General features: G+C 44.9%; 1 protein-coding gene across 6 annotated transcripts in view; it reads left to right on the top strand.

Moving 5' to 3' along the window:
• Window positions 1-23,582, top strand: part of SOX5 (SRY-box transcription factor 5) — an 803,583-nt gene that overhangs the window by 698,029 nt on the left and 81,972 nt on the right. For all 6 annotated transcript variants that reach the window (XM_087722779.1, XM_087722777.1, XM_087722781.1 and 3 more), the window contains one exon: window positions 12,939-13,085. In XM_087722779.1, the coding sequence (XP_087578905.1) occupies window positions 12,939-13,085 (147 nt within the window). The remainder of the gene's footprint in view (window positions 1-12,938; window positions 13,086-23,582) is intronic.

Below are 23,582 nucleotides of genomic sequence, written 5' to 3'. Positions count from 1 at the left end.
CGCCCGCGCTCCTTACCGGTATTTGAGGTTTTCGGGGCTTCCACACACGGAGCGTTCGGCGCCTGTGAGATTCTTCGCCAAGCAGCTGGAGCGTCACGGAAGTGTCATGTACGCATGCGTCTGTGTGTGTGTGTGTGTGTGCTGCGTGCATTCATTTGGTAGGCGCCCAGCCCAGTTGCACCCTACCGGTTGCACCGGGATCTGGAACCCACCACTGTTGCTTACCTATAGACAGAAATCTTGCCAGACTAAAGCAACTCTCTATAGCAGGGGTGTCAAACTCAAGGCTCGCGAGCTGGATCCGGCCCATGGGATATTTAGATCTGGTCTATGGAGACGCCCTGGAAACAGCGAAGGACCAGCCCACTGTGCCTCTCCCAGCAAAAACTAAAAAAAGTGACTTATGGCCATTTTTCACACCAATGACTGTTGCAGCATCCCCGTGGTCACATGATCAAAATTCAGATGTTTGGCAACCAACTCATATTTATGACGGTTGCAGTGTCCCAGGGTCATGTGATCCCATTTTGCAAACTTCTGACGAGAAAAGTCATTGGAGAAGCCACCTTCCCTCAACAACTGCAGTGATTCACTTAAAAGCGGTGGCAAGAAAGGTCTTAAAATGAGACAAAATTCCCTTAACAAATTCCTCACTTAGCAACAGACATGTGGGGCTCAGTTATGGTTATAAGTCGAGGACTACCTACCGTGTTTTCCCAAAAATAAGACAGGGTCTTATTTTCTTTTGAACCTCCCCCCCCCCCCGAAATAAGTGCTTGGCCTGAGGTGCAGGAGGCGGCGAGCATGGTCACCTCATGGCTGCTGCTGTGTTGCAATATTTTCAGGGAGGGCTTATTTTCGGGGGAGGGTTTATTTTAGCACATGCGCTCAAAAGCCCGATTGGGCTTATTATCCGGGGAGGTCTTATATTCAGGGAGGTCTTATTATTTTTGAGGTGCAGGAGGAGGTGAGCGTGCTCACCTCTCATGGCTGCTGCTACATTGGAATATTTTCAGGGAGGGCTTATTTTCGGGGGAGGGTTTATTTTAGCGCATGCGCTCAAAAGCCCGATTGGGCTTATTATCCAGGGAGGTCTTATTTTCAGGGAAACAGGGTATATGGCATCACAGCTGAACTTCTGTGGTGTGGCCAAGCTATTAAGCCACGGCCTGCTTCACAATTTTGGGGAAACTTTAGCCGACTATTGCAATTTCAAATAAGTTAAGGATTATAGATGTTGGCTTAGGTTTGACAACATTTCCTTAAGACCTGAAGATTAGTGTCCTAAGAATATTTTTGCAGATATTAATGTGTAAGGTATGGTATTTAAGAAATGTTCGGCGTTAAAATTGTCTGCCAACCTCACCTATTATACGGAATTATCATGAGGGTAAAATGGAATAACCATAGTCAAGATATGGGAGGAATAATGCAAATAGATAAACAAGGAGTGTAATCTTACTCTGAGTTTAATGGCAGTTAGCCCCTGGGTTACTATTTATAAAATTGCATCATAAATGTGAAGTCCATGAATAATAATCCCTCTTTTAGGCACGATAAGTATTTCATAAACTAAGAGTTGCATCTAACTTGGGGAAAAAAAAAACCTCAACAGGAATGGATAAAGGTGAAGATGGTATGCAGTATTGTATATTGGAAGGAAAAATACTGTATTCTCCATCTCAGTTGGATTTCTTGAAAATCAACAGAAAGGTGATGGCCTGCATATTTTTAAAGATTTCTTAGGCTTATCATATCCATATTAATCTATCACATGCAAAAAAAAATTCAAGGTTTAGAATACATTGGGCATTCTGTAGATTTGCACTAAATTCTCTGAGGTTTACTATTATAGAAAATGCAGGATGTATTACATGAAAAGGGATTGTTACGTCTGCCTGCATTGCACGAACTTGCATCTTAACCAGTGGTGGGATCCTGCCGGTTTAACAACCGGTTCGGTGAGCGCGTGTTTTGCACCTGTGCGCTGTTTTACCAAAACTTACCTTCCATGTTACTTCTTGGGGAGTAACACAGCTCAGGTGCGGCAATCCATTCTGTGGCGTGAATCAGCTGAGAGGATATAGGTAAGTAAAGCGGGTTGGCGGGCCAACCTGATCATCAGAGTGAACTGGTTCACTCTCAGCTGAACATTGGAGCTACCAGGTTGCCCGAACCGGTCCAAACCGGCTGAATCCCACCCCTGATCTTAACTCTGTGTTATGATTATAAGTAATTGCTGAAAATAGACTCTCAGCAAGCTCTAGGCTGGGGGAAGGAATCCATGGCCCTCCAAAATATATCTCTGAGCCTTGTGGTCAGTAGTGGGGAATGATGGGCATTGTAGTCCAGTAACATCAGCAAGTCACAAGGTCTTCTTTCTGGTAGAACACGTTGAGTATCAGTTTTTAAGATACAGTTAAGGACCAAATTAATGTTGTGTTACTTATATTTTCATTTTCATTTTTTCATTTGATTTTATTTGTAGGCCGCCCTTTTCCCTGAGGGGACTCAGGGCGGCTCACAGAAAACCAGGGAGGGGGGAATACAACACTAAGACGACAACACATAATAAAATAATAAGCAACATGCATACAACATTCGGGCGGGGTAATGGTCCTTATCCCCAGGCCTGACGGGCGAGCCAGTTCTTCAAGGCTGTGCGGAAGGCCTGGACGGTGGAGAGGGTGCGAATCTCTACGGGGAGCTCGTTCCAAAGGGTCGGGGCCGCTGCTGAGAAGGCCCTCCTCCTTGTGGTTGCCAGCCGACACTGGCTGGCCGATGGAATGCGGAGGAGGCCTAACCTATGGGATCTTATAGGTCGTAGGGAGGTAATTGGCAGAAGGCGGTCTCTCAAGTATCCAGATCCACTGCCATGTAGGGCTTTATGGGTGATCAGTAGCACCTTGAAGCGCATCCGGAGATCGACAGGTAGCCAGCGCAGCTCGCGGAGGATAGGTGTAATGCGGGTGAATCGGGGTGCACCCGCGATCACTCGCGCGGCTGCGTTCTGCACTAGCTGAAGTCGCCGGATGCTCCTCAAGGGCAGCCCCATGTAGATTTGAGCAAGGCAGAAGTGACCAGCGTAGCATTTGATTTTAGAATTAAGAGACAGTGATAGATAGGAGAGATCAGCCAAACTCAAACCTCCAGATCAGCTGACATTCTGCTTCAGAAGATACGAGATGTCAGTTCTAGCAGATATAGAAAGAACTAGGTTTTCAAGCTGTGATGTATGAAGAATGCACTAAAACAGAGCTCACCAACCTTCGCAACATTAAAGACTTACAGACTCCAACTCCCAGAATCCCTCAGCCAGACAGCATGGTATCCAACCTGAGGAATCCTGGGAGTTGAAGTCCATAAGTCTTAAAAATTGCCAAGGTTGGGGGGTCTTGTGGTCTGCCGGCAGCCTGCGGAGCTGGCAGCAGAGTTGGACAGTGAAGAGGTTGGGGAGGAACATGGGCCATTCCTGGAGTCTGGGGAAGGCTCAGACAAGGGCTCTGCATCAGAGGCAGAGAGGGGACCAGGGCCATCTGGGAGTGATGTGCTGCCTCTGGAGCCTCCAGAATGGAGACATCAGCGAGGCAGAGGAATAGGCTCCCCCTGTTCCCAGTGTGTGCATGCGCAGAGCTGCCAGAAGGCAAGAACAGTTAAGACAGAAGGGACAACTCGGGAGTAAGGCTTGGAAGTGATTGTCCCCTCCCATAGGACATAAAGGAGGAGCCTTTGCAGGAAGCAACTTGGTTCATGCTGGTCAGTTTATCTTCTGAAGCTCCGTTTTGACTCTTTGCTCCATGTGGCCTTGGCAAGCTAATTGCCAATTAAGTCTTTGGCAGCGTTTCAAGGAAGATAAAGGTGGATGCTTATCAGCCTTATCCCGAAAGACTTTGGCAGTCTACTGTAGGACACTTTACAACTATTTGGGACTCATTACAGGCTGTGAATGAACATAATTCCCAGCCTTTGAAATAAAAAGAGGGTTTTGGGGACTAAGCATGTGCTTTTTACTGTACCAGGAAGCCTACGTCAGAATAGGGGGAAATCCCTGCACTAGAAATGCTACAGAGATGACCAACCCTCTTAAGGTAGCCAAGTCTTCCCAAGGGAAGCACAACCGTGAAAACCAAAGGGGTCATTTTGAAGGGCAACTGGACATTTCCCCCTTCGTCCTGACATCAGAATGGAAGAAGCTTCTTAGTCGAGTAGTGAAACCTCTTCAAGGAAAAACAAGGAAACTGCCTTTCGAACAAGCACCTTTGGGGACTAACCCTGACCTGGATGACTGTGTATCTCCTTAGACATTCAGACATTAAAACTGAAAGCCATTTTTAAACAGATTTTGGAATAATCAGTTTTAACAGATTATGGAATAATCAAGAGTTGTTGTTGTTGTTTTTTCTTTCTGTGTATTCCCCCCCCCCACCCTCGAGCCGTCGTAGGAAACAAATGCACAAATTAAATTGGCTTCAGATTTAAACACTCCACCATTAGAAAAGACAGTCAAGACATGGTGAATGCACACTTCTGGGCAAATGGCAAAATACAGATTGTATTTCATTACACTGCTTTGCCATAGAGACTGTTGGCAGCATCCCTCGAGTATAAAATTAATCCAAATTTTGGAGCTCTGCGCGATAGACCTTTGAGTAGACACGGTCCTTTGTTTGATTGCTTGAGGGTGCCATAACTTTTCATTCTCTTAAAAAATGTTGTCAGTTAAGCATCTTGCCGCACAGCGTGCGGTCATTCCAGTGTCCTTTTTCCTGGTCTCGAGCCAGACGTTGTCCTGCCCTGGAACGATTAGATTTGAACAGACAGATTCAATAATGTCAAAGTTCGATTTTGTCTAAAAATATGAACATGCTGTGTGCCCCATCCTGCATATTGCACATTTCATTCTCTCTCTCTCGCACACACACAAACCGTGGCAAGGTCTGTAAGAAGACGCTCGCTCGCTCGCTCGAGGAGAAGGGAGCAAAACCCAAAGCAATTGTAGTCCAGGACTGCTGGGTGGAAGGGTGGCCTTGGGTCCCAGCCACTGGGTGGTCAGCTGGGTAGAAATAAATAAAGACATGGCAGCTTGCCTTGGCCTATGACCTCTGGATCTTTTGCCAACTCTGTGATTAAGTAGAAGCTAAATACTCCGTTTGTGGGTCTTAAATATTTGAAGTAAATACCAATGGAATTCCTTTTCTTTTCCTTTTCTTTTGTCTTATTTCTGTCTTCCTTCCCTCCTTCCTTTCTGCCTTCCTTCCTGCCTGCCTGCCTTCTTTCCTTCCCTCCTTCCTTCCTGCCTTCCTTCCCTCCTTCCTTCCCTGCCTTCTTTCTTGCTTGCTTCCTTGCTTCCTTCCCTCCATCCTTCCTTCCTGCCTTCCCTGCTTCCTTCCTTCCTTCCCTCCTTCCTTCCTGCCTTCCCTGCTTGCTTCCTTCCTTCCTTCCCTCCCTCCTTCCTTCCTGCCTGCCTGCCTGCTCACCTTCCTCCCTTCTGTATGATCCTCCTCCTTCTTCTTCCTCCTCCTTCTTCTTCCTCCTCCTCCTGCTTCTTGTCCTTCTATTCACTAGACTTAGAATTTTTATTCTGGGAGTTTCCGTCCTGCTTTTTAGTGGCCTCTTTAGCCTTGATCCTGATCAATAATGGTATTCTATTCACTACTGCTTTGGTAGCGGGAGCGTGCGCATGTGCAAAAGGTCCATGATGACGTCAGGGTGGGTGGGCGGAGCCTCATGCCGCCACCACTACCAGTTCGCCCGAACTGGTGCGAACTGGCGACATACCGCCTCTGATCCTGATGTTTCTCAACCATGGTGACTCAAAGATGGGTGGACCTCAGCTCTCATAATTCCCTTTGCTGGCTGGGGAATTCTGGGAGTTGAAGTCCACACATTTCCAAGTTGCCAAAATTGCAAAAAAACCTCAATACTTGTTATCTTTTTTTTTTGGTGGGGGGCGAGGAAGGGGAGGTGGTTCAATGTTTGCAAATGCAAATTATATTTTCCCCTTTGTTCTTTTGGGGAAATGAGAGGGATATTTGAGAAGATTCTGACCTTCAACTCTGCAAGCCTCCTAAAGTCTTCCAGGATTCAGTTTAGAGAACATCCAAGGAAACGCCTGTGGACAGATTACAGGCAGGAGACATAATGCAAAAGTCCTACTCATGTTGCTTACTACCAATTGATATTCAGGGGTCTGTGTATTCTCACCCTGGAGGCAATATCTAGCCAGCATGACCATTAGCCATTGCTAGCCTTCTCTTCTTTAATTTTGCCTAATCTCCTTTTAAAACTACTTGGGTTCCAGCCACCAACAGTATCTCCTGGTAGTTAATTTCATAGTTTAAATAAACATCGTCTAACTTCGCTGTTTTATCATCTGTTCAGATTCTCCCAGCGGTTCGCTTCAGATGCCCTTTTCTCTGTCCCTTCTTTCCCCTTTTCCCTCTCTCCAGTTTTATGACCCCAAATGTTTTATAACCTGAAGTTTGTCGTGGCCACCGGTTCACAGTGGCTCCAGATACAGTTCTAACAATCCTAAAATATTGTCTGCTTTGATCTTTGGAAGGTGAAATTAGTGTTCTTTTGCGCTGATTAAGGGGCGTTCTCAGGCGTGGGATTCAAAAATGTTCACAACCGGCTCTCTGTCCGGTTGCTGGGTAGGCGTGGCCTATCGACCCCCTGCGCCATAGGGGTGGGCGGCGTTTTCACCCTCCCCAGGCTCTGGAGGCTTTCTTCGAGCCTCCGGGAGATAGAAAATGATCTTTCCCGGGCTCCAGAGACCCTCCGGAGGCCAGAAATTGGCCCGTTTCCAGACTTCTGGAACTTCTGGGAGGCCCATTTTTTGCCCTCCCAGAGCCTCCACACGGGTCCTGCACTTACCTGGCATCCAAAACGGGCCGCATGGGGACTCCTGGGGGGGGGGGGGGGCGGGAGGCAGCCAGTTCTTGCAAGTACCGGTTTGGTGAAACAGATGTAAAATTACTGTGTGTGTGTGTGTGTGTGTGTGTGTGTGTGTGTGTGTGTGTGTATGTATGTATGTCTTTTCCCGTGTAAGATTGATAGCCACCAAAGCTTTCGACGAGGTCAAAATGTCGCCAAGATACTCTCAATTTTACACTGGAAAATACCTGAATACAACAAGACCAGCATACCTACACCCGTGAAAATCTACGAGAACATATCTATCTATCTATCTATCTATCTATCTATCTATCTATCTATCTATCTATCTATCTATCTATCATCTATCTATCTATCTATCTATCTATCTATCACCTATCATCTATCTATCATCTATGTATCATCTATGTATCATCTATCTATCTATCTATCTATCTATCTATCTATCTATCTATCTATCTATCTATCTATCTATCTATCTATCTATCCATCCTATCATCTATCTATCTATCCATCCATCCATCCATCCATCCATATATATATCTAGATAGATAGATATAGATATAGATATAGATATAGATATAGATATAGATATAGATATAGATATAGATATAGATATAGATATAGATATAGATATAGATATAGATATAGATATAGATATAGATATAGATATAGATATAGATTGTACCATCCTTAATCACCTTGAAACACTTTTGCAAGCTCCTACTTAGAAATTGTATGCTTTGTTGGATGCATTCCATAGTTGGATGCTCTTCAACCTTCGTTGACCGTTTTACACCAGCCGTCCAACATTCACAGAAGCTCACTCAATACTAGTGCAGAATTTTAACATTGGACACAATGTGGATGCGCGCTTGTCCTTGCTCTAGTTTATTATGGCACGTAACCCGCCATTACTTAGCATCACAATAAGAAGCATCTTCAGCGGAGGTGCCTAATTTCGTTGACCTTTTTTCTCCTTGAAATAATGCCCTAATGCACAGTGTTGGTGTGTATTTCATTTTTGCACATGTTTGTAGCCACTTCTCCTTTACTTTGGCCTACAACTTCCCCCCCAAGTAGCAGGGACTTGATGAAGTACTGTTGCTATGTATTTCCCCAGCGTGCAAGAAGAATCATCTTAAGAAACTGAATTGACCTAGCTTGAAGTAGATGCTCACAACTTCCTCCTGAAATAAAATCTTTCCCTCTAAATTTTATGTATTGTGAGCGTACTTCTGCCTCCCTGAGCCATGATATAAGATGCCAGTTAAGGGTTTTTCTTTTACTTTCAATTAATTAATATTTTTAATCATTTTAGTATTCACTGACATAATCGCTTTTCTTTCTGATTCAATATGCTGCTAAAAATGCTACTCACAGGCAGGGGTGGGCTCAGAGGTGCTATTCAGCAGGTTCTGACCAGTTCTGGTGAACCAGTAGTGGAAATTTTGAGTAGTTCAGAGAACTAGTAAATACCACCTCTGGCTGGCCCCGCCCCCATCTATTCACTGCCTCCTGAGTCCCAGCTGATTGGCAGGATTTTGCAGTAGCCTTCACTTGGAGTGGGGAGGGAATGGAGATTTTGTAGTATCCTTCCCTTGCCACACCCAACAAGCCACACCATACCCAACAAGCCATACTCACAGAACCGGTAGTAAAAAATTTTGAGTCCCACTGCTGCTGCTTGGGGTTCGCAGGGGTTCGGGAGAACCTCTAGCTAAGATTTTGTGCAGTTCAGAGATTCCCCCAAATCCCACTTCTGGCTGGCCCCACCCACCCCACCCCTTCCCTCCCAGGAATCCCCACGTGGCTCGTTTTGGATGCAGGCAAGTGCAGGACGTGCACGGAGGCTCAGTATTATGTATGTTTGTTGCTTGAGTTACTTATAAAGTAACAAGGGCAAGATAAAAAAGATCAATGTAAACAAAGCATATGCGTGGCACAGTGGTGGGTTTCAAAAATTGTTCGAACCTACTCTGGGGGTGTGGCTTCCTTTGTGGGGGTGGCTTGCTGCACATGTGACTGGATGGGAGTGGCTTGCTGCCCATGTGACTGGATATGAAGATGCCGACGACACTTGTCAGAACCACCTTAAATTACCTCACACACAGCACTGGCATGCATAAGAATAGGATGTAAACTTGTTTTTTAAAAGGCATCTTTGGTTTGCGTTAAAACAACTTCAACACACGCAATGTTCTGATTGCACCACAAACGCAGTAGTCATCCTTACCTTTCACAGAGGCACTGAGTTTTATAAATATGAGCATGATAGTGTAGAATAATCATATCCAAGGACCAGTGGTGGGTTTCAAAAAATTTTTGGAACCTCTTCTGTAGGTGTGGCCTGCTTTCCGGGTCCACTGGTGGAACCTCTTCTAACAGGTTCGGTAGATTTGATGAACCGGTTCTACCGAATAGGTGCGAACTGGTAGGAACCCACCTCTGGTGTGGCACGCCCCGAAGCGAACCGGCAGTAGTGGCTGCCGGAACCCACACCTGGCCGTGGCCCTGTGTTGGTCCATAGACTGGAGTGTGGGACCTCTGTTTTACAGGGTGCAATGTGAGAGAATAACAGAGTTGGAAGTGTTCCTTGGAGATCTTCTACTCCAGAAGTGTCAAATACAATTTCATTGAGGGCCTCATCAGGGTTGTGTTTGATCTTGATCTTTGATCAGCCTAGAATCCCTACATAGCTACAAGTGGACTCAGTCCAATCCCCTTCAAAATCCATTGACCCTGTTCTCTAACTTTAAGTAGAAACTGTCCTTAGTTGAGAAGATTCTTCTGCCTAGACGTTTTTAGCAATAAATTAATTTAATTGCACCTTCACATGCTCTTTCACGCCTGACACATATTGGGCCATCCTACGAAACAGAATTAGCCATATAAAAATGTTTCCAAGTGGGTGGAAACCGAACTAAATATTGATGTTGCTTTAAATATTTAATCATTATAAGCTTTAGCATCTTTTAGCACCCGGCTATAATTTCTGTCCCCATCTCAACCGAGTTTCAGTTTTAAAAGATGTGAGCAAAACCTCCCCTAAACTTCCCGTTCATGGGGCTGCCCTTTGCAGAGAGCTGTATTTCCCCATCAGTATGCAGAAGGCCGCGCGGCCTGCAAGAGTTACGGTTTTGCAAATGGAAGGGCTTAAAACATCAAAATGTCTCTGCAAATTATGATTTCGCATTATAAAGGTAGCTCTGGAAAAGTAATTGATCTTGCAAAGAAAATGGAATGAAAGTAAGACTCCAGGGTGACTCCCAGCGGGCTCGTCAAATGCTTTCTCTAGAGTAGCTATGGTGAACTTTTTCGATACGGATGTACTTCCCACAGGCGCACACACGCGATTGGGACGTGACCAGGAAGAGCAGCTGCCCAGGGGGGCATGTTCATGCTGGAAAATGAACTTACGGTTTCTGGCGCGTGGATGTGCGCCAGCCAGCAACTTCCGGTTATTGCCGCTCATGCTGATGTGCCGATCAGCTGGCCGTTGCGCATGGTCACGCCGGAAAACAGAAGACTAGGTTTTCCGGTTTCCGGCACTGCCACAAAGGCCAGTTGATCTTCAGGTGTGCATGCATACCCGAAACCTGGAAGAGGAACGGGCGACGCTGTGTGCACCAGGCAACATGGCTCCACGTGCCACTTCGGGCACGCGTGCTACAGCTTTGTCATCATAGCTCTAGAATGAGCAGGAAAAGTCCAAATGTAGCGTGGTTGACTTAACCAATTTTCAAGTGCAGTAGTCCTCAGCCTACGACCACAATTGAGCTGTTTCCGTGGCTAAGGAAGACATGGGTTAAGTCAATTCTGCCCCATGTCATGACCTTTCTTGCCCACAGTTGTTAAGTGAATCACCGCAGTTGTTAAATTAGTAACACGGTTGTTAAGTGATTCACTTCCTCTTAATGGTCCTCCTTCATATTCGCAGGGCAATGGATGGCTGTGCAACATGGGCTCTTCTCAATAGTAGTAGGGCAGGAGACCATGGAATTGGTGGGGTCTTTGGTGCCCTCTGAGCTTGGCTGTTTTCTTGCAGGCATTTCATTACCAAACTAGGTATCCGCATCAGTGTTAATAAGGGAGTAGGGAGAGCAAACCTTATTCCCTTTCTAGCCCTGATGATGTTACCTAGTTTGGTGCTGAAACGTCTGCAAAAGAAAAAACGCCACCAAGCTCAAGAGAGCTTCAGGGACCCCACAGAGTTCAACTCCGAGCTACAAATATTCTCTTCTATTGGTAGCATGGAATTTCTTACGGAAGATTTTTTGCACTCTTTTCTTGGTGGCTTTTAGATGTCAGCTTAATTCAGAGCTTCGCTGGAAGCTCTGTTGACCCTCATCAATTAACTATAATTTGAATACTGCAGCTGCTTTTCTGCAATCCCCATAAGGCAGAAACCAAGATTTCGGTGGCTTCCTTTTCAAGTTCTTTCTCTGGTGCTGCTTCTTCGCATTGTCGTTTGTTTGTTTGTTTGTCTCATCTGTTGTTTTTGTTGTGCTTTCCCGTGACTGTCAACTGCCTTATGGTTCCATATGGATAAAAAGTAGGGAAACCAGTATCTGAAATGCCGAAATAAACATCAGCAAATAAAGATATTTTTTTTCACCCCTTCCCAATAAGCATCCCTTCAGTTTTCTTCTTCCTTTGCACAGCTAATTATTTAAAAAAAAAAAAAACATGGGACCTGAAATGGTAGAAATCCCAATGCTCAAAAGATGGGAGCATCTGTATCTATTCCCGAGCCGAGGTGGTGCAGTGGTTAAATGCAGCACTGCAGGCTACTTCAGCTGACTGCAGTTCTGCAGTTCGGCTGTTCAAATCTCACCGGCTCAAGGTTGACTCAGCCTTCCATCCTTCCGAGGTGGGTAAAATGAGGACCCGGATTGTTGTTGGGGGCAATATGCTGACTCTGTAAACCGCTTAGAGAGGGCTGAAAGCCCTATGAAGCGGTATATAAGTCTAACTGCTATTGCTATCTAATTGTTTATTTATTATTTATTTGCCATGTTTCTCCAAAAATGAAACAGGGTCATATTTTCTTTTGACCCCCCAAATAAGCACTTGGCCTTATTTTCAGGGTGGTCTTATTATTTTTGAGGTGCAGGAGGCAGCGAGCGTGATCAAATCATGGCTACTGCTCCCCTGAATATTTTCGGGGAGGGCTTATTTTAGTCCATGCGCTCAAAAGCCCGATAAGGCTTATTATCCAGGGAGGTCTTATTTTGGGGGGAAACAGGGTATTTATTTAATAGTTTGTCAAACATGTACAGGATAGCAGGTATAAGTATGAACATGGACATGAACAAAGGAAATGAATACAAGTAAATGAGGACAGTAGGACAGGGACAGCAGGCACGCTGGTGCGCTTATGCACGCCCCCTTTACGGAGCTCTTAGGAATGGGGTGAGGTCCACGGTTTAACAGTTGGAGGTTGAAGCTGTGGGGGTTAGAGGATGTAACAACAGGTAGAGCATTCCAGGCGTCGACCACTCCGTTGCTGAAGTTGTATTTCCTGAAGTCAAGTTTGGAGTTGTATACAGTCGGAATTGGAAGTTGGAGTTGGAATGGTATATAATTCAGATTGTATACTGAATTGTATACAAGTAATCCTCAACTTACAACCACAATTGGGACTGGAACCTTGATCGCTAGGTCATACGGTCACTGAGTAAGTTGTGCCCGATTTTACTACCATTTGGGCCGCAGTCATTAAGTGAACCTTGCTTCCTTCATTGGCTGCAGATGGCAATCACATGACCCCGGGATGCTCCAATCCCGTAAATACATTCCCGTTTCCCACAGCGTGAATTTTTAATCATGTGACCCTACCGTTGCTGTGCCGGTTGTAAGTACAAAAAGCCCAGTCAGAAGTCACCTTTTTTTTCCAGCATTGTCATAACTTTGAACAGTTGTTAAGCTGTTAAGGTTGTAAGTTGAGGATTATCTATATTTTAAACGGGGGGGGGGGGGTTTCCTGACCTGGGTTAGGTTCTCTAGCTGATCAGCTTCTGTTTCTTGTTGTTTTGCAGCAACTATACGCCGCACAACTTGCAGCCATGCAAGTATCTCCCGGTGGGAAACTCTCCGGCATCCCCCAAAGCAACATGGGGGCAGCAATATCGCCTACCAATATTCACACCGACAAGATCACCACCAGCCCACCACCCAAAACCAAGGTAGGTAAAGCTTTCAGAGTCAGTTGCCAGGCTTTCTCGGAAAGCCCACCGTTGCATATGAATGGGATTTTTGCATGCTGTGGACGGAAATAACATTCAGGTCTTAGGTCTCCTAAGGTCCTCTAAGGCTTAGGTCTTAGTCTTACGTCAAGGATATTTACCCCTGTAGTATGGCTGAATTAATGTTCTTGTCTTTTCTACTACTTTTTCTCTTATTGGTATCTTATGATTTTATTGCCTTGTTTATGTACACTGAGAGCTTATGCATTGGAAACAAATTCCTTGTGTGTCCAGTCACACAATAAGGAATCCTCTTCTCTCCTCCCCTTCCCTCCCTTCCCCTCTCCTCCCTTCCATTCCTTTCCCCTCCCTTCCCCTCCCCTCTCCTCCTTTCCCCTCTCCTCTCTTCCCCTCTCCACTCCTCCCTTCCCCTCTCTTCCCTTTCCATCTCCTCTCCTCCCTTCCATTCCTTTCCCCTCCCCTCTCCTCCTTTCCCCTCTCCTCTCTTCCCCTCTCCACTCCTCCCTTCCCCTCTCTTCCCTTTCCATCTCCTCTCCTTCCTTCCATTCCTTTCCCCTCCCTTCCCCTCTCCTCTCCTCTTCTCAGCTATTCCATTCAATTCCAATCTGGGGTGACCAGAAAGGTTATGGCTATGAAAAAAAAAATCTTCCTTTGGCATTCTGATTGATCCATACCAGTTGTCAGACCTGCCGCAGCTTAAACTCCAAAACAGAAATGATCCTTGGCTCCGTTTGTTCAGGAAAGCATTGTTTTACTAGAAGTCAAGCATATTGCAATAATGCAAAGCCAGAACTGAGAATCATGCAGTGAAATCCCTAAGGTCAATTCCCCTGCGCCGCTCTGCTATCCCCCACTACCCACTCCTAACTAACCAATGCTGTTCAGCCAATGTTTTCATAACGGACTGTTTAGGCTCAGGGTGGCATGCAGCTGGTATGCCAGGTGACCTTGAAGCAGCTTCTTGAGCAAATACAACACTTCCTTTCGCTTCCCCCCCAAGTCTTCCACATTATCGTTCCCCCACTCCAGAGTTCATCACAGTCAGTCACCAAATAGTAGTGAAGTACAAACAGGTGCGAAGTGGCAGCTGATACAAGTAGATTAGCAGTTATTAGAAATCACTAAAACACCTATTGCAACTTCAATTTGCACAAAAGCCAACATGGATTTTGCATTGTACGGATTCCCTACATCAATACAACGAATTAGCGTACACCTAGAAGTAAACAAAGTAATACCCAAAAGCCAACATGGGTTTGTCAAAAACAGATCATGCCAGACTAATCTTATTGCATTCTTTGACAAAGTGACAAAATTAGTGGATCAGAGGAATGCCGTTGATATAGTTTACTTGGACTTCAGTAAGGCATTTGATAAGGTAGACCATAACCTACTACTAGATAAAGTAGAAGAATGTGGGTTAGACAGCATCACCACCAGATGGAATCATAACTGGCTGACCAACCACACTCAACATGTAGTTCTCAATGGAACTGCATTACATGGAGGGAGGTATGCAGTGGAGGGCCCCAAGGCTCTGTTTTAGGCCCAGTACTCTTCAACATCTTCATCAATTATTTGGATGAGGGAATAAATGGGGAACTCATCAAATTTGCAGATGACACCAAGCTGGCAGGAATAGCCAACACTCCAGAAGACGGGCTTAAGATACAGAAGGATATTGACAAACTTGAACATTGGGCACTATCTAACAAAATGAAATTCAATGGTGAAAAAAGGAAGGTTCTACATTTAGGCAAGTAAAACAAAATGCACAGATACAGTATAGGTGGTACCTTGCTCAATTGTAGTAACTGTGAGAAGCATCTTAGAGTCCTAGTGGACAACCATTTAAATAGGAGCCAGCCGTGTGCAGCAGCTGCCAAAAAAAGTCAACACCGTTCTAGGCTACATAAACAGAGGGATAGAATCAAGATCACGTGAAGTGTTAATACCACTTTATAATGCCTTGGTAAGGCCATACGTGGAATACTGCATTCAGTTTTGGTCGCCACGATGTAGAAAAGATGTGGAGACTCTAGAAAGAGTGCAGAGAAGAGCAACAAAAAGGATTAGGGGACTAGAGACTAAAACATATGAAGAATGGTTGCAGGAACTGTGTATGTCTAGTTTAATGAAAAGAAGGACTAGGGGAGACATGATAGCAGTGTTCCAATATCTCAGGGGTTGCCACAAAGAAGAGGGAGTCAAACTATTTTCCAAGGCACCTGAGTGTAGAACAAGAAGCATGAGTGGAAACTAATCAAGGAGAGAAGCAACTTAGAACTGAGGAGAAATTTCCTGACAGTGAGAACAATTAATCAGCGGAATAACTTGTCTCCAGAAGTTGTGAATGCTCCAACACTGGAAGTCTTTAAGAAGATGTTGGATAGCCATTTGTCCGAAACAGTATAGGGTTTCCTGCCTAGGCAGGGGGTTGGACTAGAAGACCTCCAAGATCCCTTCCAACTGTGCTATTGTAATTGTAATACAACTGAAGCAGGCTTTATAAACCATCTCATTCAGCATCTGCTTTATTCAGGAAATCCAGAATGAAAGCATTCAAAAAGAGACATGCATGGCCTTTAGGAGGCTTCTAGAATGCTCCTGGGTGCTGCGGGGGCGGGGGGGGGGCAAAAACAAGCAAAAAATGGCCTGTTTTTCGCTCATTTTTGCCCTCCCCACCCCTAGGAGCACTCTGGAAACTTCCTACAAACTATGCACGGACATCTTGGTGGGGAGGGGTTTCGGGAGACCGAAAGTGCTGTATTCAGTGTATAAGATGCACCCAGATTTTCACCCTCTTTTTTGGTGGGAAAAAGGTGTGTCTTATTCTCCCAAAAATATGGTACGTACGTACGTACATACATACATACATACATACATACATACATACATACATACATATGTCTAACATTTGGTGTAGAAAATAAGGAGAGGCAGCCCAGGTGGAACAATGACTTGTTCTTTTCAAGCCAACTCTCCAAGGATCACTTTCCATATTACAGCCAGCAGATACTGAGAGTTCCAATAAGTTCCATCAAACTTTGCTAAGAAAAAATGTTTGAACCCCTCTACCCATATATATTGGCCTAGTTGCCCGCATTAAAGGGGGGAAGGAAGATAAACTATGTCATATTTCTTTTAGCCCTTATTTGGGGGATTTGCTGATTACAGTATTGACTTGATAATGTTCACAATAACTCAAATGCCTACCTGGGAAAAGAAAGGAAGATTCCCCTCCCCTTTTCCATTCACAATTACTGGAAATACATTGCAGCCTTTCCTCTTTCCCTCCTTTTCTTTCCGGAGGGGTGGGGGTGGAGGAGGATAATCTATTCCCCTTTTGGAGTTTCAGTCCTGCCAGGGGACAGTCGCAGAATTGAGCTGCAGAGAGAAGAAGACAGTGGCGTGCGCGTTTTTGTGTCTGTGCGTGTTTGTGTGTGAATGACAGGGGGGGCCCTCCAAACGGCTGTAAAATTGTGCAGCATGGTCCCTCCGACTCATGCTGTTTTCAATCTGCTGTGTTCCAGTTGGAGGTTGAGAGAAAGAGGAGGGGAGGGCGAAAGAAGGAGATAATACGGAGAAATGATAGAGTGCCGGTGACCTCAGAAGCTAAGGCTGGAAACCCGAGACATTGATTTCACTTAGCATTCCTGCTGTGAAATCTGGCAGAGTTCAGATGTAATAAAAGAACAAGATTCTGTTCTAATGGTAATGGCGTATGACAGACGTGTCTGTCATTCGGTCCCTCCTACACACAGACACACTGACACCCCGAGAGGGAAGGGGGGGTGGGGGAGACATGGGAGAAAACTCTTCTGATCTTCCTGTGGAGTTGGGCGAGCTTTGCGCTGAATCACAGCCCACAGTGTTAACTAAGGAATCAGAATCATAGTGGAGCTGGAAGGGACCTTGGAGGTCTTCTAGTCCAGCCCCCCCTGCTCAAGCAGGAGATCCTATACAGACAGCCAGACAGTGTCGGCTAGCGACCCCCAGGGGGAGAGCCTTCTCTGTAGGAGCGCCTTCCCTCTGGAATGAGCTGCCCCCGGAGCTTTGTATAATCCCCGACCTCCGGTCCTTCCGACGTGCCCTAAAAAGTTGGCTTTTCCAGCAAGCTGGCCTGGCCTGAACAAAACAAAACAAATTATTATTATTTTTTCATTTTGACAAAATCTCTTGTATAGATAGTTTTATTTTCCATTTTCATTTTCGTACAGTCACACATATACTGTGCAGAACCGGGGCCATATAACATTAAACAATAAACACAGCCATTCCTCTTGTCAATAATACCCCCCAAAATAGAAACCCAATGTACCTCTTCGACCCTCCATACACCCTTTCTTTCGCCCCCCTCCAACTTTCCATCTTCCCTCCATCCTTCCCCTCTATCCTACTTCTCCTCTCCCTCTACGACTCCCCTCTCCCGATACACTCCCTCCCTTCCTTCTGACCCTCCCTCCAATCCTCTCTCCCACCCTCTCTACCCCTCTTTCTTCTATCCCTCTACTCCTCCCTTCGGTGTATTTCTACTATCTATTAATATATTCAGCTTGTCCTATTTGTCCAAAACAAATTATTGATTACTGTTAATTTGAATTTGAATTTTTTTTAAAAAAAATGTCATTGTCAATTTTAATTGGGTTTGGGATATTCTATTTAATTTTTTTTTAAATTTAAAATTCTATTTTAAAATTCTAATTTAAATTAAATAGAATTTAAGAGAAGGGCGGCATATAAATTGAATAAACCTAAACCTAACCTAAACCTATACCATTTCAGACAAAGGATTGTCCCGTCTCTTCTTAAAAACCTCCAGTGAGGTTTTTAAAAACCTCAAGCTGTTCCGTTGGTTAATTGTCCTCCCTGTTAGGGAGTTGCTTCTCTCCTTGATTAGTTTCCATCCATTGTTTCTTGTCCTGCCCCCTCTGGTGCTTTGGAAAATAAATTGACCCCCTCCTCTTTCTGGCAGCCTCTCAAATACTGGAATACTGCTCTCAAGTTCCCAATAGTCCTTCTTTTCTCTAGACTAGCCAGACCCAAATCCTACAACCGTACTTCATACATTTTAGCCTCTTTTCATCATCTTAGTTGTTCTTCTTTGCACTTTTTCCAATATCTCAACACCTTTTTTGTAATGTGGGGACCAAAACTGGATGCAGGATTCCAGGTGTGGCCTTACTAAGGCTTTATAACATGGTACTAATACTTCACATGATTTTGATTCTGTGCCTCTTCCTTATATCACCAAAGATTGTATTCGCTTTTTTGGCTGCTGCCACACATTTCTGCCTAACTAGCAAACAAACAGTGTATTAACTAAGGAGGAATTTCCTAATAGTGAAAGCAATCAACCAATGGAACAGCTCCTACGGGACCGCCTCCTGCCACACACCTCCCAACGACCTATAAGATCGCACAGATTGGGCCTCCTTTGGGTATCGTCGGCCGGACAATGCCGGTTGGCGACTACCCGGGGGAGATCTTTCTCTGTAGCTGCCCCGGCCCTGTGGAACGATCTTCCCGCAGAGATCTGGACCCTTCCCACTCTCCCGGCCTTCCGTAAAGCCACTAAAACCTGGTTGTTCCGGCAGGCCTGGGGCTGTTAACCCCAAAATATGGTCCAGCCCCACTCAAAATGGAGTGCATGATGTGTTTTTTAAATCTATCTTTTCTTTCTTCTTCTTTTTTGATTTATTGTTTTGTTAGCTGCCCGGAGTCCCACGGGATTGGGCGGCATACAAATGTTATTAAACTTCAAACTTGTTGTGACCCGCCAGCAGAGCTGGTAGCAGATTCGGATAGTGAGGAGGTTGGGGAGGAACATGGGCCTGTCCTGGAGTCTGGGGAAGGCTCTGAGGAGGGCTCTGCAAACTCAATGGGGAAGCTATGTTAACAATTGCAACCATTCACTTAGCAGCTGTGGCAAGAAAGGTCGTGAAATGGGACACAACTCACTTAACAAAGCCTCACTTAGCAGCAGAAATGTGGGGCTCAACTGCGGTTGTAGGAGGACTGCTTGTATATGTTGTTTCCAGTGGTGGGTTTCAAATAATTTAACAACCGGTTCTCTGCCATAATGACCAGCTGGGTAGGAATAGCTCAGTGGTCATGTGACAATGTGGCTGTGGCCAACTCATGTTGATGGGCGCTTCGCCTTAGCTATTACAATGTCATAAGGGTTAACCGGAGAGGCAGTTTCTGTAAGCAGGGCAATAAAGATGAGGCTAGAAACAACACCAGAATGTTTCCTTCCTGCCTTCCTTACAGGATTAGCTTTGTAAAGTGGAGAAAAAATAAAATAAGATTTCTTCCAACAACCGGTTCTCCGAACTGCTTAGAACGTTACGAACTGGTTCTCCCGAATAGGTGCGAACCGGCTGAATCCCATCACAGATTGTCTCCAACTAAGACGAATAAGCTTGAGGCTGTATCATGCAGAAAAGAATCACCCAATATAGCAGTTGTCTCATCATGCGTCGCACAAGGCTTCCCTTAACCTCATATAAAAGTGTGCAGCCTTTATCCGCGTGCAACATGTTTAAGCCTTGTGTGGTTTTCCTCTCTCAAGGTCTCCCTCGTCTCCTGTGAATTTTTGGCACAGCTTGCGATATTAGCTAAATATCTCTTGCTACTCGACAAGGCACACTACATTGTCTGAAGCCTCCACAGGGCAGTGTGGGTGAGGGAACCTGTTCGGTGTGAAATATTAGTCACCAGTTCTTAGCGGCTTTCTTTTTAACCTTATTATGATCTTGGGTCTTTTGCCCAAGACACAGTTTATGTTCAAATCCATGGCAACGGCGTAGAAAATTGTCTGAATCGTTTGTTGTGGATTATGATTTTTCCAACTGTTTTACTCAACAGTGATTCTTGAGAGTTGCAAGGTGTCAGGGTTCCAAATAGCATCCGAAAGTAAATCGGAATCCAAGACAAAGTGTTGCTCAAGGTTCCAATTTATAAAGAGAGCCATGTTGGCACATCTGGGAAAACCCAAATCTGAAAGCTTCCCAATTTTCTCCACCCAGTTGAAAGTTCAAGATCTTGCCCCCACACCCACAAGTCCACGGTCCAATCTCCCACTGCCATGCTGGCAGTTCCACCCAGTTCCACTCATCCAATTCCAGTCAGGTGCAAAGGTGCAGAGACAAAGGATGACCTTGGCTTTCTAGAAAGAGTTTTGTTATGGCTACATAGAATATAACTCCGTACAATTCCCCCCTCTCATTTTCGCACAATAGAAAATGCATAGCAGAATAATAGAAAGTGTGGCAGGCCAAAGACCCAAAAGAAAAGATGATTGCAGGACTGACACAGGGAGTACCGCAAATGGAGACTCAGGGCAGCTGCAAACCGCACTAACCGGCTAGTCATAAAATCTGTTGTTGTAATTGAGGGCAACAAGCTTTTGAATGCTGCTTTGAGATTCATCTTTAAGCAAAGGGCAATTTTTTTTGTGTCTTGTTATCTCAACCTTCCAGATTATAAATCAGAAAGGGAAGGGGGCTGGGAAATCTACATCAATTGGATTTTGACCTTATTGTCTTCTTTAACAAAGGGACTGAATTAGTGGATAAGGGGAAGGCTGTGGATCTAGTTTACTTAGACTTGACAAAGTAGAGCACAGCCTACTTAAGAGATTCCTTCCAGAATTGTCACAGAGAAGAAGGGGGTGACTTATTCTCCCAAAGCACCCGAGGGCAGGACAAATGGGTGGAAGATCATTAAAGAGGGAGCCAACCTAGAACTAAGGAAAAATTTCCTGACAGTAGGAACAATTAATCAGTGGAATGATTTACCTCCAGAAGTTGTAGGTACTCCATCACTAAAAGTTTTCAAGAAGATATTAGATAGCCATCTGTCCGAAATGGTATAGAACAGGGGTCGGCAAACTTAAACACTCAAAGAGCCACAAAGATCCTAACTGGAAGCCCCCCGTTTAATTCTGGAGCCAACCAGAAATCCAGTTCCCCTACCGTAGAGTCTCCTCCTAGTGTGGCATCCTTTTTCCTCTGCCGACTGGAAGTCTGGTTCCCCCACCATAGAGTCTCCTCCTGCGCGGCGTCCTTTTTCCTCTACCTGTCCTAACCGAAAGCCCTATCAATTGTGGAGCCGACTGGCAATAGGGAGCCGCAGCAGAGGCATGAAAGAGCCACATGTGGCTCCAGAGCCGTGGGTTGCTCACCCTTGGTATAGAATCTCCTGGTTGAGCAGAGAATTGACTTAGGAGACTCCCAAGGTTCCTTCCATTATTCTATGTTCTATGGATTAATATGGGTTGGAAATAATGGAGACTGAATGACTTAGATCCAGGGTGAGCTGAGTGACTTAAATCCTCCCATTCCCCATCCATCCTGTCCAGGGGTGGGTTGCTAATCCCGTTCCTACCGGTTCGGTTGGAATGGGGCCGGCGGCGTCCTCGTGCACGCGTGCAGTTCACGCATGTGTCTTAGCGCCTGTGCGATGCTCCAGCTGCTCGCGGAGACTCGCGCAGGCGCTGTATGTGCCATCCAGCTGCTCGTGGAGAATCGCGCAGGCGCTGTATGTGCCATGCGCCTGCGTGGAAGCGCAGAAGCCTTCAAAGACCGGTAAGGAGCGCGGGCGGGCGGGTGGACCCTTCGCCGTTCCCGGAAGTTACTTACTTCCGGGTTCGCCAAGGAAGACCGCTGCGAACCGGTTGAAATCCACCCCTGATCCTGTTGCTTCTTGGATGAGAAGCAAAACATCTTCAAAGAAAAAAACAGAAAGTCTAGTTGCCTCTTGAAAAAGCACCTTTGGGACAACCTCGACTTGGATGACTGAGTATCACTACAGATCCTGGGCAAGACAAGTTTGTTGTGGTAGTTTGCTGTGATCGTTGTATATCACCATAATTGGAGCTCAAGTCATCATGTACTTGGTGTTTGTTTTTATCTCCGATGTCCCATCCAGTATTCAAATGGAGACTAACTTGGGTTTCCCTTCTCCCAGTCTTACACCTTAACTGAACAAGCTGTAATCATCACCATATAAACTGAGAACAAAAGTTGGTAGCTTCAAAAAAAAAAGGAGGATGTGTTGTTAAATGTGTTTTTAACTGAACCCTTTAGAATTTATATTCATAATTATTCCACTTGTTTCTATAGTTTATTACCATCTGCTGCCTCGAACACCATTTTGAGTGGAGAGGAGGGAGAACGTCTTTGTATGTAAGATGACATTAATTAATTAGTGTTTTAAAATAGAATAAATGTCCATCCGTCTTTTATTTGGCCCGATCCTGACAGAATGTGCTGGTGAGATTCTAACTTTCCTCAAATTGTCATTTTTAATAAATGGGCATCCAGGTTATTGGTGCCAATGGGAATTATAGTCCAGAAGGCAGAGAGTTAAGAAAATCTGTGTAGGAGATGGCGAGGCTGAGTTGGAGGAGGGGTCAAATATGTCATTAGTCATGAGTTCCTTTGTGCCCATAAGAGATCCAGCTCACCTTGAATTCCTTCTCCACTCTGATCTACTGCCAATTTCCTTTGGTCATTAGTAGTTCAGATTCTTGTAGAGACCTTAAGCTTATAATAAAACTTTATACCCATTTGAACTCTCTCGGTCTCCTAATTTTCCTGGCATTTGACAGCCTGTTGTAGTAGAAGCCCAACTTCTTTCAAGTTTTTGGACATAGAACCATGGGTGTTAATTTATCCTAAAGTCAAAAGAATGACAGATAGAGAAAAATTGAGCATCAGAACTGCATGCATTAAGCTAACCGCAAAGAATATCATTTTTATAGCATGTATATGAATTGGCCATCGAGCCAAACCCCTCACAATTTGTACGGCTATTAGAATGGCAAATAGTGTCGCTCTATCCAGCTGGCCAAAAAAATTTTGTCTGGCCCATAAAAGTGTAAGTGCAAAGCAACAAAAATTTTTGAAACAAAACCAATGCTGTTGTTTCTGTGCTGCCAATTATTTTAACTCTTTTAGAACTGAAAATGAATTTGGAAGGGATTTAAAAAAAAAAACCAATAGAGTTGGAAGGGACCTTGGAGGTCTTCTAGTGCCCCCCCCCCCCTTTGAGTTGTAAGCCGCCCTGAGTCCCCCCCAGGGAAAAGGGCGGCATATAAATAAACTTTCATAACTCATAACTCATAACCTCCTTCTCCAGCAAGAGAACTTGTACCATTGAAGACAAATGGTTGTCCAATCTTTTCTTGAAAGCCTCCAGTGATGGGCACTCACAGCTTCTGAAGGTAACCTATTCCATTGGTTGGTTGTTCTTACCACTAGGAAATTTATCCTTAGTTCTAGGTTGCTTCTCTTCTTGGTTAGTTTCCATCCATCTTTTCTTGCCTTGCCTTTTGGTGCTGCGAAAAAGAGTTTAATCCTCTCATCTTTGTAGGAACCCGTCAATTATTGGAACACTGTTTTATCATGGCTCCCCTATTCCTTCTTTTCATTAGACTAGAGATACCAATTCCTGTAACCGTTCTTCGTA

The sequence above is a fragment of the Thamnophis sirtalis genome, unplaced genomic scaffold (genome assembly GCF_051295495.1).
Source record: "Thamnophis sirtalis isolate CommonGarterSnake01/CBP01778 unplaced genomic scaffold, rThaSir2_p1.2 scaffold_9, whole genome shotgun sequence".
In the NCBI taxonomy this organism is placed as follows: domain Eukaryota; kingdom Metazoa; phylum Chordata; class Lepidosauria; order Squamata; family Natricidae; genus Thamnophis; species Thamnophis sirtalis.
The sequence above is the reverse complement of the archived record's forward strand: the minus strand, read 5'-3'. Positions and strand labels throughout refer to the sequence as shown.